We start from the raw sequence: 17,284 nt of genomic DNA, 5'->3' as shown, positions 1-17,284 counted from the left end.
AAGAGTACTGATTTTTAGTAAGTAACAAAAAGCAGTAAATCATCCCATTCTTTGCATCTGTAAGTGAAATATAAGGCTACAAGCCTCCGTAAAGCAAGCTGTCTCCAAAGCTTTCTAGAGTATCTATTTATATCTGTACATACCTGTAACAGTAAAATAAAAAGCTGCAAATCTTGTCTGACTTGGTAGCCTCTTACCTTTATTTTCTCTGCTTTAGTGAGGGCTTGTTTTGCACTTTCCTGGCATAATTGTTCAAACTGGTCTTTTTCTTTGAAGGGTACAAGGCTCTTCTCAAATATCCAGGCTCGCTCTGGGGCATCTCCAAAAAACTGAACGTGATATTGGCGAAAACTCTTTTTCTGTCCTGAAAATTAAAAAGAATGTATTTAAGATACAACTTAGGTTGTTCTTGGCACTTTCAGACTTGAAGTCTTTTGTAAGTTGCTATAATTACCATGACAAAAGCACAGTAGAACTGGTTAAACTTTCAAAACCCCACTTAACTGGCTTGAAGGTCTCTGAGCTATATTCTATGAAGTTTGACACAAAAGTCCAATAGTTTAATTCCAAATAAGAAAATGCTTTGCTAAATTAACTTAAGGTTACAGTCATCCGTCAGTGCCTTCCGTGTATATTAACTTACATGTAGGCCTGGATGTTTCTGAAAAATGCTACATTTGAAAAAGTTTCCAAAGCTTAGACAGCCTTTGCACTTGGCCTCATCACTGATTTGTCTAAACTTTATCTTTTAATATTCTTGAACAGAAACACATACTTCAGCTAGCTTTAACACTTGTAATCACAACTTCACCTTAATCAAGCTTTTAAGGAATCAAAGCAAGAAATGAAAAGGATTTGGGTGGTGGAAGGGGGAGAAAGGAGAGCAGAAGATAAGAGAACAATTCTGAAACCTAGACGAGAAACATTCATTCTTCTAAGATTGTAAAGAGGAATACTCTCTCACTGTAGTAAGATATAGGCATACAGCCTTCCCCTTCTAAACATCTCAGCTATTCTACAGTGAAGGGGGAAGGCAACACCTTCAAAATTCACCAAACAGTTCACAGTTAACAACAAACTTCTAAAAGGCAGAGGTAACAGAATCAGACTTAAGACATCCTCTAGCATCTCCTTCATTAAAACTCACAGATTTGTTGCCTAAGTGTTCAAATTATGGTCTCATTTAAAAATAGAAAAGGTTTTAACTGTGACAACCTACACTTTTGTGTTTGTAAATTCATTCCTTTAAGAATCAATTACTCCCCCTACAGTCTATGGTTCTTCCAGGTGTCACCACATTAGTATGTCTAACACGTAGTCTCGGAGGAAGAGGAAATCAGGTAAGGCTGTCTACCCAGTAAGAACAAATAATAATCACAGTTCTCTGTTACAGATGTCTTCAAACTAGGTCTAGATTTTGCTAGGTTATTTATACATCACATGTCTTCTACCTTAATCAGCAAATACATCTAGTTGATTGCTTCATGCACTATTATTACCGGGGTTTCTAGACTTAGGAAGAACTTTCTTTTCATAATTACTCAGCCAACAGTTATTTTTAAAGGGGTTTGATCTTGTCTCAAGATGTGGCATCTGGAACAGTAATATGAAAGCAGCCTAATTAATGGTATGTGCCTAAGTTTTATTAACCATTACACACACACATATATATAAAAAACATACATGAGAGCTACAAGAACAATAATGACTCATTTGAGATCAGATACAAACATCTAAAGGAATGGCATAGGGAAAGGTCTTGGGACTGTATGCATCACACATCCAATCCAGTAGTCTAACACATATTCCAGAAATGCACAGGAGCAATTGTCTCACACAGCACTTATTTTGTCCTCATCATGAAAATGTTGCCGAACTAGGGACTACTGAGCTCCGATGACTTATTCTGTGTATGGTGAAATAAAGGATAATCTTTGTGTTTCACCAGGATGTCCTAGCTGCAGACAGAGCAATGACACAGACTACATTTACAACCACCTGTAAAGATCTGCCTCTGAGCAGCCAACAGCCCAGTTCCAAGCAGACACAGACACTCTATTCCTTTTACAATATAATGCTGGACAGCTGTAACTGCCTAATTAAGGAGTCTAAATAATAGCGCCTATCACTAGATTCATTGAACCTATATGTGAATCTTCAGGTATCTTCTGCGGGCTGAATTCATATCAATGTTCCTGTATAAAATAATGGCATTCATTAAGGGTTGTTATATACAAAGACATAATTTTTGGCTCACAGGATCCTGGAACCACTAGTTATTGAAGGTTTGGGAGAGTGTCCTGGGGACCCACCAGTACTGCCTTTTTCTGTATCCTGGCACCTGTGGCTGACCACAGTCAGAGACATGATGTTGAATGAGATGGAGCTTTAGTCTGACTCAGTATGGGCCTTCTTACATTAAAGTTTACATTCCGCAAGTTGAAAGTTACAAACTTTTCTCAAGCCTAACCAGCTGGAATGATGAAATCAAGTATTAGTATCCAGAAATTCAGACTGTTTATAAACACTGTTGATCCTAATCCCTGAAATGAGAAATACAGAGACCTAGCTGAGTATTTCTACAACTCCCAGATAAAAGAAATCTGCTGTTTGGAACAGGAGACTTTTGATAGTGCCTCAATAGTAAATGGTAGGTGGAAGATAATACAAGACTGGAAATGTGTACTGATGAAAATATGCACATCAGTGTGCATTTATCAGTTGCGATGGCTGCCCAGACCTAGTCAAACCTCCTGAAAGAAAAGTCAGGCCATCATCCATATTATTTCAAAGAGATGGAAGTTAACATCTCAAAGTATGTGGGCTCTTCTTTCTGTTAGTACTCCATAGGTTGCATTCAGACATATGACATTGTTTTTTGCTAGATCTATTTCTATAGTTTCTCATAAAAAGCTACCACAGAGATTCTTGACAATGAAGCATAAACCATGCTCCTTTCAAGGAGGAGAGGAATTCAATTAGGAACAAATAAACAGCTTTATTTCTCTCAAAATCCAGCTCTTTATCTCATAATAGACCTAATAATCCAAAGACTAAAATCATAGGGACTGCCTGATCAAAACTCTGAAAGACTGCTACGAAAAAAATTTGTCTGAGACTATAATAACCATTCTAGCAATTGTATGAATGCATGAAAGGGTTCTCAAGAAGCCATTTAGTTTACTACCAACATTGAGTTTAGCTATAATCCTAGAGATTCGCATTCAATTTGTTCTTAAAAACCTCCTATGAATGAGATCAGACCATTTCTCCAGGCAATCCACCCCAACACTTCACTATCTTTATCCCTTCCAAGTTCTTCATAATATGTAGTCTAAATATTCATTGTTACTAAGCTCTCTTCTTCCCAGAACAAGAGAGAACAACATGCCTTTTCTTCTTTGCATATAACTTAAGTTATTTAAGGCCAGTTACTGGGTTCTCCTTTAGCTCCTCCTTGCCAGATTAAACAGCTCCAGTTCCTTCAGTCTGACTGTGCACGTAGACTCCTAGATTTCTGTTCACGCTGTCCTCAGAACCTTCTATGTTTGGTCCATGTTTCTCAAAATGTGATGGCCTAAACAGGACAAAATGAACAAAGTACTCCTGCTGAGGCCACGCTACCACTGGAAAAGCAAAGGATCTACTTCATGCTTTCTACAGGCAGCGCTATTAACTTCTGTCAGTGTTGACTTTGGTATTTCTGCAGAGAAAACTACAATGGTTTATTACGACTCTCAGATTCCTTTCTGTGAAAACACAGCTTTGCACTCATTTCCTAGCTTGATCACCTACCACTGTAAAAATACAACACTTAACCCCACTGAACTGCATTTTTTTCAGACCACACCTCCAAAGTGTCAAGATTATTCTGATTTCCAAACCTAGATGTTTACAGTCCCTCCACAGATTATTCTGATTTCCAAACCTAGATGTTTACAGTCCCTCCACATTGGAAATTTGTAATTCTAATGCTCACTGGGGCAGGAGACTGAGTGACAAAGGACACAGGCTGGGATACTCTATGCCTTCTCTGTCTCTGGGTTTTGTTCGTTTGTTTTTTAAACTGTAACATCTGTCCCTAAGCCTTCAGGTCCTTTAGTCTAGTGATAAAGGCTGCAAGACTGTGGCACTACCCACAGCCTATTAAGAAAAAATCAGGGAGCACTTAATCAAATTGGACATCTATGAGATTATGGGACCAGATGGGATGCCTCAGAAGGAGCTTAAACTGTTGGCCAAGGCGATTGCAAGGGTGATGTCTATAATTTTTGAAAGATCACAACCACCAGGGGAGATACCTAATGACTAGAAAAAAGGCAAACATCACATCTATCTTCCACAAAACCAAGAACAATCTGGGGAACTACAAGCTAGGCTGACTAGTTTACTCTCAATCCCTACAAGATTATGGGGCAAATTCTCCTAAAAGATATGTCCAAGCACATGGAAGACAAGAAGGTGTCTGGCAATAGCCAGCACACAGTCACCAAGGACAAACTGTGCCCAATTAATCTTATTCACACAGTGCTAACACAAAAGGCAACGTACACAGGCTGAAACAAAAGAAATTTCAACTAGATAAAGGGCAAAGTTTTCTTGCCATAATGGCTGCCAGTCACTGGAACAAACTGCCCGGAAAGGTTGTAAAGTCTCCATCCTTGAAGACATTAAAGAGACTGGACAAGGCCCTGAGCAACCTGCTCTGAACTTGGAGACCATATGACTTGTAGAGGTCCTTTCCAACCTATCTTACTTATCATTCTATAATCAGCACAGATAAGCCTCAAAAGTTTCAGGTATCAGAACAGAGAACAAAGCTGCAAATGAGATTAAGAAATCGTACAGATTCTTACTTAAAAATGTAACACTTGATAGTCCCTGCATTATAGAATCAACTAATGTTGTCTGTAGATAACAGTACTGATTCTATGAATCACAGAAAATTTAGCTGCCTGAATTACGGACTGCTTTTAGTAATGCATAATCATCAGGAATATTTAATTCCCATTAGCTTTCAATAAAATTTTTAGCCCGTATCAATTCTCCAAGCACCTCCATAAAAACAATGAAAAGTACTATCAGGTAATTTTTTTAATAAGACTGCATACAGTTTCATAGATCACAATTTTGATATCTTTCAGAGAATGTTCACAGTTAAAGAGACACAGGAGGAAAAAAGCTCCGTTGGCCATATGCTCAAGTATAGCATTTACATGATTTCAACATTACTCTTGACAACAAGGAGCTGATTCAGTTACTCATACAACTGAATAGATAAAATGAAGAACAGAATTTTCCCAAAATAATGGTTATGTACACCTGAAGAAATCTGGATGTTTGTAGAATCACTGACATACCTTTTAGTTTAGTGTAGGAATGGAGAACAGGATCAGCAGAAACCATACATGGCCACCATGGAAAACCAGACACCTTTGACCACACTAGATCTCCTATATTATACTTCAACAGATGGACTTTGTCTTCTTTGATGGTACTTTGAGTAGGATCTCTCTTAGCAGAAGCCTTAAAAGATTAAAAAAAGGAAAAAAAACCACAACTATTACCATATTTCTTCAGATATGCACTAGGATTACTAAATAGCACACAAAAATAAACAACAAACTACAGTTTGTATTCTGTTTAAACATTCTCGTTATATGTAAAAACACAGAGCGGTAATGGAAGGAGGGAAATAAGAAATAATTCGCCAGAATAAAGAGCTATCATGTTTGCTAACAAACGGTAATTATATTTCATGTGTAACAAAAACTTTGTCATAATTTTTGTTCTCTCAGCAAAAAAATTCCAAGTTCCATGTATGTTTTTGTTTTTAGTTCGAAAAATGGCAAGTAAGCTGTGGTTTGTCTTTATCTTTTCAAATAACTGCTGAGAGACCATCAGGAAGGCTTACTTCAATTTTAAACACATTAACTGAGCACTGGATGTAGATGTGGAAGAGCCAATCTCCCTCTATATTGAATACTATTCATCAAGTTAAGCACTATGCACACACATGTGTTCTTAGATTTAAAAAAAAAAAAATCAAAACAAAACTCAAACTAGAATAGACAGAAATACTGTCTGTCTGAATAGTACCTACATAAATAACCAGTGAAAAAACTCCAAACTCTGCATCTTTCAGCTGTCTTTTTACATATACAGAATTTGTGACATGAACCCTTCCCCATATCCTTTTGCAAGATTTTTTTTCTGCTCCAGTTCTAGAAGTAAAAGTTTGTGAATGCTCAGCTGTTGCTCTATAGCTAAAAGCTATTTTAGCTGTTTGAAAACAATTACAGAACTATTTCCACTTCAAGGGATAGAATTAACTACAAGGCAGTTTTGTCTTCCCCTAGGATAGACACACATTTTTATTGCATCATAACAAAGTTCGGCAACACAGACATTTATTCACCAACTAAAACCATTTCACAAAGTTAGTTACATTTTGTATTTTTGGCTTCATCTGTTCTATTTCATATAAATAATGAACGCTTTTATCTAGGTAAGCACTAATTCTGGATTAAGAAAGCACAGAATGTGTCTCATTACAGACATCTGCAAAAAAAAATCACATATTTTTAATTTGCCTTTCTATTTTTCTAGTACCAAATTTATGTGCAACATGTTATAGCGTTCATCTTCTGTAGTACCAACTCAACATACAGAAAGTGTATCAGAGCTTCAGGCTTTCAGTGGATTTAATGTTAGAGCTGGAGAAAAATTCTGTTTTAACTAATTAAAAGTGGCAAGAGGAAAGAAAGAACACCGTTAAGACACTGGAAATCCAGAAAGCAGAAACAAGTATTTGGAGTATGATGTCAAATCAGAGTAGATCAGGTTACCTTGTACAGATTTTTTAATCCAGAGAATGCTACTATAACTAATTACACATTATTTTCCAAACACAAACAACAAAAATCTTTGACATGTTGCAACAGCATAGAGATTTTTTTGCAACTCAAACATAGAGGTACATCCAATCAAAAAACCTAAAGCTTAACGTACTCAGAAACTCCTTTCCTCAAAGCTTTTAAAGCTATGCCTGGTAAACACACGTGATGCTACATCATCTGATTGTTAGGGACAGTTACTCATCCAGTGATTCAGCTTTTCTGATGAATTCAGACTTGGTTCATGTGCCTTCAGCTAGAAACCATGTTCCCATGTCTCAAGGTTTTTGGCTCTCTAAGGATTCTGTAAGACTGTCAGAAAAACCCTCCCGCTGAGCTTGCCTCCAGTCCAGCACTCTCAATAGACCCAAAAGATTCCAAGCAGATGTGAAAAATCAAACGTTCCTTCTGTCAGTTAAACATGACATGAAAAGTGATGCTTAAAAGCTAAAAACTAATACATAGATATGCCGAGAACAGATCCAGAAAAACATTAATCCTAACACACACAAACTGATTTCAGCATTTAAACTAAATAGGTGGGATGAAAATGTTTTTCAGTAAGTTAACTTTTCAGAAAGGTAAAAATTACTCAGGATTCTGAATCTCATTTTTAATTTATGAGTCCCTGTATTTTCAGAAAGTGCAACTAAGCTGCAAAGATTTACGACTACAGTCTGAGAGGGAGCTGGCTGGAATAATGAAAAGGCTCTAGCAGTGCTTCTTATTGCAGCATAATCTAAAAGGGGTGGCAGTACAGGAATGAATATTGCATTTCAATATATCTACAAGCGCTTCACAAATTTTAAAAATGCCCAGATTTCTTTTACTATACTGGATCATGATAAAAAAACTTGAAAATGACAGGCTCTGATAAAACCTGCAAGGTTTATCTATACAACGTTTGCTGTATTTATGTTTTCTTTTATTGACAAAATGCACATACTTTAAAAGAATGGCAAAACACAGCACAGAATTCTATATACATAATTTTTTAAAGAGCTCTCATATGAGGCTATTTTAAAATCTATAGAAAATATCACCATGAACTCATTCACTTCCATCTTACTTCCCCATATCACTCTGGCTTAGTTTGATTTTCTTATTCTGGGAATTACTCTGATCTATTTAACAGGTATCTCAACAGTAAAGAGTGAGGTGAAATTCCTGGCGTGTACCAAGACAAGCAGCTGTAGGACATCAACAGTCTCTTCAATACGTCCTCTCAAAAACATTTTTGCAAACCATCAGCATAGCATTAAATGCTTAAGTATTGAAATTGTTTAAAAACATCAGAAAATGCTAGATACTTGGACACAGTCAGATGCATACATTTTACTTCAGTATCCAGGTTGGTTTTTTTAAACTATTGATGGGAAGGTAGGAAGAGAGCATTTCTGAACAAATTTGCCACCCAGTCCCCTAATGGCATCTATATTCTCATACGATGAGAGCAGGAGCTTCTTTATGAGACACTGGTACCCTCTGCAATTTTTAAGAATAGGAAATCACCATTCAACTTACAAAGTGGTACAGAAAAATGTGTTTTGGCTTGCAGGTTTTTTTTCTTCCAGAAGAAAGCAAGGAATTGTTGCTAGGAAAATTTTGATTCCTAACAATATGTAGTCAGACAGAACATGGCATCTGACTGCGCACCCATGGAAGACAGAGAGGCAGGACTGGAAGCACGCTTTTGGTGGTCTGTGTGAATGCACCAGAAGAGCGGGAATACCTCCTCCTCCTCCTGCAATAGTTGACCGATTCTTTCTGGGATGATACTTAAGCAAGCAAATTAACACAGGAGACCCCTGGTTTAGAGCACAACTATAAAGCAAGGGAAGGTCACACAAAATCAAACTATTTTAAAATACCTTCCCCTCAATTTTTGGCTGTGTCTTTTTGATGACTTTATATTTCTTGAAATTGTTCTCATTTCTGATTAGATCTCCTACCCGTAAACGTCAACAAAGCAAAGCTTGTCAGGCTTTCTGTGCTGCAGATGAACACAGAACAGTCTTTGCTGCTCTCATTCCTAAATAAATCCAGAGTGTTCTCCATATGCCCCATCCCATTACCTTTTACTGCAGTTTTGACAGAAGTAAACACATACACATTTAGTTACAGAATGACTCCCTCTCCTTCCTTAATTACAGGCAAGCTCTGAAGCCTCTGAGACGACTACCACCTCAATCACCTTAGCCCCAAACTTCAAACCAGTTATGCTAAACAGAAGAAGGAAACAGCTTGTGATTATATTTATTTTCTACTTTGGGAAGGAATTCCAAGGTTTTTTCCCCTTTCAAACACTAGACTGCAAAGAAGTTACATAAATGGGTAAGCAAAGCCTGGGTGAGGGGGTGATGACTCCCACACAGACCAGTCCTAACCCTGAATACCCAGGCAATTCGACAGGCTCTGCACTACTCGGTACAATAGACATCGAAATTCCTGACTTTCTAGATTAGTACCCCAATGAAAGACTTGCTCTGAAAGGCTGCTAGAAGATTTAAGTTTATTTTGTCCAGCGGGGTGTGGAGTGTGGATTGGAGTAATTCCCTTACTGCAGCTGAATTTTTCTGTGAGAAATTATGCCTTAAAGAGTACCAGCATCCTTTAAAAATGCACCTGGGCCAGCAGCTGCAATAGGCTGAGGACGACAAAAAAAAAGTTAATGCCATTCTAATGCCTTTCCTCCTGCCTTAACATTTCACAGACTTCTTTGTCATTTCTCTCAGCACTTTCATAAGCAATGAATGACAGGCAGATTGACAAGAATTTATGACACTGCTGTCAACATTCTACCAGCCCAAAGAAGTGGCTTGGACATAGAAAACACTGGTATTTAATTAACTTTGCCTACATCCAATCAAAAGAATCCAATCAGTTTCCATTTAGTTCTAGTCTGACTAATGAATATGATGAGACAAGAACACACTATGAGTGATGGGTAATTTCAAAGCTTAAAACTGTCTTAAAATGACCAAAGAAAAATGCATTTAAGGGCAGCATCTTTACTGTACTGAGAGCTTTAGGTTCGTTTGTAGACTCTGTTACGAAAACACCATGATGAGTGTTTAGTAAACAGGTGACAAAAGTAATTAAAAAAAAACCCCAAACACCTAGAAGGCTTACTAGGTGGTATCAAACTGAGATAACTTTATCCCTTTTAAAGTGATTGGTGGTGGTGCGTTTACCTCCTCCCCCCACACCTTCCTCTGGGCCTCGCTAGGACCTCAGGAATTCCCATTAGGCCTTGGCTTTCGTGCAATGAGTTGGGTGGTTAGGCGTCCCTTGACCATACCAGGAACTCCTGTTACCTGGCCAAGGTGGGGAACGAGAGCAGGAATAATCTGTCATCCCCTGACAGCCTTGGAACATCCCTTATCTGCATCGTAGCTCAAGTAAATGGTATCATCGTTACTGGAATTTTCAGAATTCCAACAATTATCAACATGGATTGTGACCAGGATGGGAGTTTACTCATGACTAAAGGCAATCATCTTGCATGGGAGTTTACTGATGACTAAAGGCAATCATCTTGCAAACTTAGGAAAAGCGGTCCTAAGTGAGACCCTTCGAGCCCTCCTGGACCACAGCGTGCTGCGACCAGTATCTTCCCCTGAGTGGGACGCCTCTCAGAGCTCATGAACGCTCAAGTTTGTAAAGTTCGGACCATTGCCAAAATTTGACAATGGAGCCTGGGCCAAAATCCTTCACTCCTCAAGGCCCAATCCTCACCACTGAGAAATGCCAAGACATTTGAAGTGAGTATTTCACTGAACTTGAGGGGAATTTTTAACAGGTATATCTTTATATATTTATCCCTCTCTCTCTCTTTCTGTCTTTTTGTGTTTGTGAGTGTGCGTGTGTGAATTTATTTAAATACCCTATAACAACTTAAGTCACTGTTATGATTACAGTAAATCCTATTGAATCACTTGGTAAATGTTAAACTAGTCAACAATTAAGTGCTGCTAAATGAATAAGTGCGGCTAAATCCTTTAGATATAAACCGTTGACAAGTCTAGGACTAAGTCTGGATCCAGTCACACCTAGACTCCTCTCTGTGAAGGAGTTCAGAAAGCAAGGGGGTCTATTCTGAACCTCATGATTCAATGGGAGAGCCTCCCTTACCTCTTCTCATCTCCGGTCTCTGAGTAAATAATTCTAGCTCGACTCTAACTCATTTTTCCTTTTGTATGTTTCTTCCGTGTAATAAGTAATAGACTGAACCTTGCCATCGAAATTTGTTAAGTCACACTTTTTATAACTTCATATTAAAACTGTTTTTGCTAATACCTTTGACGGTGATTCTTTGAGCTACCCTAAACCACTCATTCGTGACAGCAGAGATACTAATATTATTGTTATCTATTTTGTGCATATATATGCACATGTGCATACATGTGCAAGGAATTATAAACCCTCAAAATTATTTCAAATTACCTTATGTATCAAAAAGCTACTATTTCACTATATAAACTTGGAAAGCTATAGAAATCATTAGAAAACCTTCATCTAACCGTAACTTGTCAAAAAGGGATTAGACAAAGAACAATGTTGAGGATTGGCAAAGAATATACCATCAGAATTTAATATTGGGAAAAAAAAAGAAAACAGAACAATTAAGACAAGTGAAGATAGTAAACGCTCTCCTCTGTGTAACACAACGGCGAAGTACATATTGCACAACTTGCAGATATCTGGTATCTCCCCTTCTGTTTTCACTTTCAATTCAGTTCCATCCTGTATCAAAGAACTTCCACTGGAGTGCACTATAATAGAAGGTCGTGCTACAAACACAGACTGCTGGAGGTCTGCTTGTGCTCCAGAATAAAAAACAATCTACTAGCATTACAAAGAAACTAAACCAAAATAACCAAGGTCCCAAACCAGAATATATGCAATTAAAATGTACTTTGAACACACAGACTTAGACAGTCAAACGTGTTTCTTTACTCTGGAAAAGATAACATTGCTGGCTGATCAAAACCATGTATTTTTCTGGTCCTGCTATCTATTTGTGCTGTGTTTCATCCACTAACACTCCTATTTTCTGTCATGGACTTGTGTAATGAAAACAGAAGTAAAAATGTTTTGTCTTCTCTTGCTTCTCCATCAGGAAAGATAGTGAACTAAGGAAGTGGTTGTAGAACAAACTTCATTCCTTTCAGAGGTTCAGGAGAGGTAGCAGGTTTGTCTGGAGAAAAAGGGAGCCGCAGAACAAAAAAGATTATTTTTGTAATGTTGTTCTGTCACTGGAATTCACCAATTACTAAGGACACTATAAACAAGCAAACAAACAAATTATGCAACAGGACAACAATGCCAAATGTTTCTTCCTCGAAAAACCACCATCACAATTATGTTCTTAGGAAAGTTCTTGCTTCCACGGTGATTCAGAAATTTCATTTGACAAAAGACAAATCAGTATTCAGTCTTCAGGCAAAGGAATGGAGGGATGCAGCTACTTTCCCAATGAGCAATGTCCTGTCTTCAGGACAGAGAAAAGGCTTCTTCTCACTCTGTGATTGAGGACAAAAATCTCATGAAGTCAAATCACTTCAAAACCAAAAATTACAACTACAGCTGATTAAAATCTATGCAAAACCCTCAATATTCACTGTTGCTTCAAATGAAAAGTGTGGCAACTTCAGTCTGTTAAAAATTGGCCAGTGCTCATTCTAAATGATTCTGTCTATAAAAATACAGCATCTTGATAAACCTAAGTGCCTTGGTGTTTTGTTGCTTTAGGTTTTTTTTTTTTTTTTGTTTAAGATTATAATTCACACGTTATAGTAAATCCGTTTATCCCAGAAGGGCAAATCCTTAGAGGCCCCACGTTTATCCAAATAGCTCCCACCTTCTGGGATGTGGGGGAGTATATTTAGATAGTAAACCACAAGTAACTGAATGTGTTAAGAATAAAATAAGTTTTTCCACCTTGTCTTGTTATATTGTTTATTATCTCAGGGAAGAATGCAAACTACTGCCTACAGAGGGAATGTTTCAGGCAGAAGACTAAAGAGTAAACCAGACCTTCGCAAGAAGATTAAGAGAAAATGCTCAATTATTACTACAAAATGGAGAAGGATGAGGAAATACGAAGAAAGAAGCGATGAGTTGGCAAAGTTTTGTGTTTCATCTTCAGTAAAACAGAAAGGGACACTTCAGTAGAGCATCCAAAAACTGCAGCCCTCAAAAGGCCACTGCATCAACCTCTGCACAATTAAATCTGCAACACCCTCATAAAACATGCATTATATTGTGCAGTGAGGTGAAGACTGAGCGGGAAGAGGACATGAAAAATTCAGATCAAAACAAAAATATGAACAAACTATACTGGGGGTTGGTTTGTTCGTTTTTCAGATTTCTAATTGCTTTATACCAAGCCAGACATTTAACTAACACCTTCCAAATTCAATTTTGAGAGCAATTACATTAAATGTATTCCTTCAAGTTATCTTGTCTTTTCTTCTATTACTAATCACTTACTTCTTTTCTTCTGTTACTATGAGGGGGTCAAATCTGGCAGTGTGAAGAACTACATTTGCAGAAGACACTAACTTTGAATCTTTCTGCCACAATCAGGATTTATTTATTTTTCTTCAATGTGCTTAGATGGTAAAGCTATAAAACAAGAGGACAAAAGAGTCTGAAGAAAATCACTGTTCTACTTGCAGATCCCCTGAAAACTTTTCTGTGCTGGCTGAGGCTCTTTGAAATCAAATATAAGTTTCGTGACAATAGGTCTGTTTCCTCCATTTCTTTCCACACTCATCTGGAGCAGTTCATGGACAGCACGCTGAATATCACCGCACAGGACCCTCTCTTCCAAGAGCGAAAGCAAGCAGAAGACAATAAAAATCCATTTGAGTGTAGATAGGCATTCACAATGTAGATTATGGGATTTCAAAACAAGATAAAAGCTCATATTTGTATTTCAAATCAACCACTAAACTCCCAGTTACATTTCAATTCTTTTTTCTGGCTTTGGTTCCCTCATTACCAAGCCTCCAGCAGATGAGAAATTTTTTTAAAGATGCTTTTACATTTAAAAACAAATCTGTCTATCCAAATCAGCAGTCTTGCTTTACACAAACACTACATAAGCAAGAATTTTAGAAATAAACCTGACACGGTATTTTAGTAACTAGGTTACAACCCTTTTTTCAAAGTAACAAGTTGAAAAGAAACAGATTCAATCATTCACAGATAGATCCAGTAAGATGAAAGTTCTGGAACACTTCCCAACCCTCGATCTTTCTTAAAAACGTGGAGAGCAGTTTCTTTCAGCCGCTTTACTGAACTTCTGCATTTACATTTAGATGACCTCTTAAATTGTAAGTTACTGGCTTATTGTTGAAAGGTTCCACGTTTCAGAAATTTAAATTAGATAAGGTTTGATCAGAATGAATGAAACCACCTCTTATACTGAGTATTAGAAAAAGATTTCTGCCTACATCCAACTCCTCTACCCTTCATCCACCCTCAAAAGTTTAAAATTTTGATGTGGTATTTGGGTATATAAGCCAGTGTGGATATGAGATGCTACAGAAGTCTGGAAAAGCATAACTGTAGGGCCATGAGGAAGTTTGCCATGGGAAACAGTTATTTCTGAATAATTTGCATATGAATTTCACACAGGATAACAGAATGAAAGCTAAATCATCTCAGCGTACCTAAAGATTTTCAGAATGCCATATCCATATGTATTTTGTTATCTGCATGTACAATGGTTTCACACACTTTTCAGATCAGACTGTATCAGGGCTTTACTCTTAGCTCTCCCCTATGTCTTACAGAGTTCAATAGGAAAGAGTTTTCCGAAAACACTTTCTTAACAGATATCCTCCTCTTGGTAGCTCACAAACATCCAAGGTAGCATGGGTAGATGTTCTGAATCGTAATATTCTTGGTAGAAAACAGAAAAACCCAAGCCTAGATAATACTGCCAATAGGCAACTAGACTTACGGAATATTGTTTTCTAGTGAAGGCAGATACTTATCTCCACACATTTTTGCAACAAGAACACTTCTGAGCGAAGCTATTAAACTAGGCTTAAATACAGCAAATGCTAATTTGGTATAAAGGGGCTCTGATAATTAACTAGTAATTTGACATAGTCCAAGTACTACTTTGCCTTTGAGATTAGACCTTTAAAATGAATCCCTATACCTAAAAGCTGGCACAGGAGGTATCCATCCAGGTTATGTTGTTACATATACCTAGTAGGTCCTCCTCTTCTAGAGATGAAATGCAAGGAACAGTATCAGCGGTTAATCAGCCTAGGGGCACGGGGGGGGGGACGGGACCAAAACAAAACACCTAAACTGACAGACATTACCTTGATTTGGCAATGCTGAAGCATAGTCCTGAAACATTCCTTATTTTCAGCAATAAAGATGCACAGAAAACCTGGGAAACCAGAAATGACCCAGTTCCATCTGAATATTAAAACACGGCAGTCGTTGCAGTAAAACATCATGAAGCACGTGATCAAAGTGCTATCAATTCTACAGGAACTAAGATCCCAAATTATTTTACTTCATCACAAGCATCCTCCACATACACTCAAGTTGACACTTATTTACCAAAACAAACAAATCAACAACAAAGAAATAAAACCAAGCTTTTCTAGCATTAGTTGCTGCTACGAGGCCACAGATTCACTTCCCTCCTTCATACACGGGCAGCAGGGCTTGTTTAACAACAGCCTGTGCAAGATCCAGTTTTGCCTCTTGCAGTGGCCTTTCAAAGTAAAGCATTTTTATGAACTGTCTTTCTGAGGAGGGAATTAATTCCGTATTATGGACAACTTACACTTTTAGCTACTGCCCATTTTATGATGCACAAGTTCGAGTATTCACAAAAAGCAGAAATATAAATGTTAGCCTGGTTGGACCAATTTATTTATAAAAGGAGGGTAACAAAACATGGTAATAGACTAACAAAAAATTACAAAGACCTTTTTTGGAGGTCCTAAAGCTCTTGTGCCCTATGTGAAATCCACTCCAGAACAAAGGAACTTGTAAAGGAGGCTGGTATCACTGTTGCAAGACAGCTCAAAGTATTTTGCTTTCATTACTTTGCCTAAGGGTTACTACGAAGCATCTTTTTTTCTTGACAAAAGGGGGCTTTAAGGGCCAGAAATGACATCTGGTACAGATCACGAGAGTTTCCCAAAAATCTGCCTGTAAATCCATCCAAGTAACATAACCCTGAACTGTAGATCTAACTCTCAGCTAAATACGAAAGTTAGACATGCATTATTTTGGTTAAGCAGAACACTGAGCAGAGCAACAGAAAGGCTTCACCATATGTTGGACAGAAATGCAGTGAAAACAAGCAAATTCCTTGCCACATCAATCAGTAATGGTCGATACAGTGTGAAGAGGAGATGCTGAGATAACAGCATTCATTTAAATCATGACACTACCAGTGCAACAACTGAGAGTAAGTCCAGTCAACTTAAAAAACAATTAAACGAAAAAGTATCATTTACATCTCAATTGTGTTATGGCACACAATCTGCGGTTCAGACATAAAAGTTAGCTTGTTCTTCTAGAAGATGGCCTGCTCACCACTTTATTTGATCTGTCATGTCCACCATAGTGCCCAAAGGACCAAAATAAAATAAAAAAAGTCCTGGTATCCACAAACCAAAGATGAGTATGAAAGAATGCAATAGCCGCTGACATCTGAGTTAGATTACATCTGGTCAGCTCTTTTCCACAGAAAACTGGCTCAGTGTTCAGAAGCAGTTAAGAATCAATCAAATGCTAAGTATTATTTATAATGAAAAATAATGAAATTGAGGACAATATAGAAAATTTAACATGCCACTGTGTGCATCCACAAGACATCTGTATCTTGGACGTCCTATACTGTTCTGGTCCCTCATTCTCAAAAAAAAAAAAAAAAAAAAAAGACAGCAGAACCCAAAAGGCATCACAGCTTGGAAAAAAGATTATAAGTAACATTCTGGAATGGGTCCTATACATGGAACAATACACTAGGACCCTTTGAGATGAAATTAAAAATTGAGCAGGTTTGTGAGAAATCTGTAAAACTATCAGTAATAGAGAAGTGTCCATGATCCGTACTTCTAGTCTTATGGAGAGAATCAAGTGAAACAAGTAGGTAGCAAATTAAAAAGGAAAAAAGAGCTGCTCTATTGCTCTATGCCAGGGATGCAAAAAGTTCACAGTGGCTCAAGAAGAAACTGATGTCTTCTTCCAGGAATTCAACCATCTACAGCTATTAAACACAAAGTCACCAGCTCTAGAAATCTCTGAGTCACAAACCGCTGGAGGCTGAATGTATTCAAAGAGAGCATCTCTCCATGATTTGCCACGTCTATGCTCTCCATTATGCATCCTCTGCT

At 37.6% G+C, this 17,284-nt stretch overlaps 1 protein-coding gene across 1 annotated transcript in view; it reads right to left on the bottom strand.

Annotated features, from left to right (window-relative positions):
* The window catches only part of WHSC1 (Wolf-Hirschhorn syndrome candidate 1), a 60,438-nt gene that overhangs the window by 37,532 nt on the left and 5,622 nt on the right, over nt 1-17,284 (bottom strand). The window contains exons 2-3 of the mRNA XM_009702435.1: nt 5,361-5,526; nt 198-364 (exon numbers count right to left, since the gene is read on the bottom strand). Coding sequence (XP_009700737.1) covers nt 198-364; nt 5,361-5,526 — 333 coding nt within the window. The remainder of the gene's footprint in view (nt 1-197; nt 365-5,360; nt 5,527-17,284) is intronic.

This window comes from Cariama cristata, unplaced genomic scaffold, assembly GCF_000690535.1.
Source record: "Cariama cristata isolate BGI_N322 unplaced genomic scaffold, ASM69053v1 scaffold8896, whole genome shotgun sequence".
Classification (NCBI taxonomy): domain Eukaryota; kingdom Metazoa; phylum Chordata; class Aves; order Cariamiformes; family Cariamidae; genus Cariama; species Cariama cristata.
This window is presented reverse-complemented; position numbering and strand designations above follow the sequence as displayed.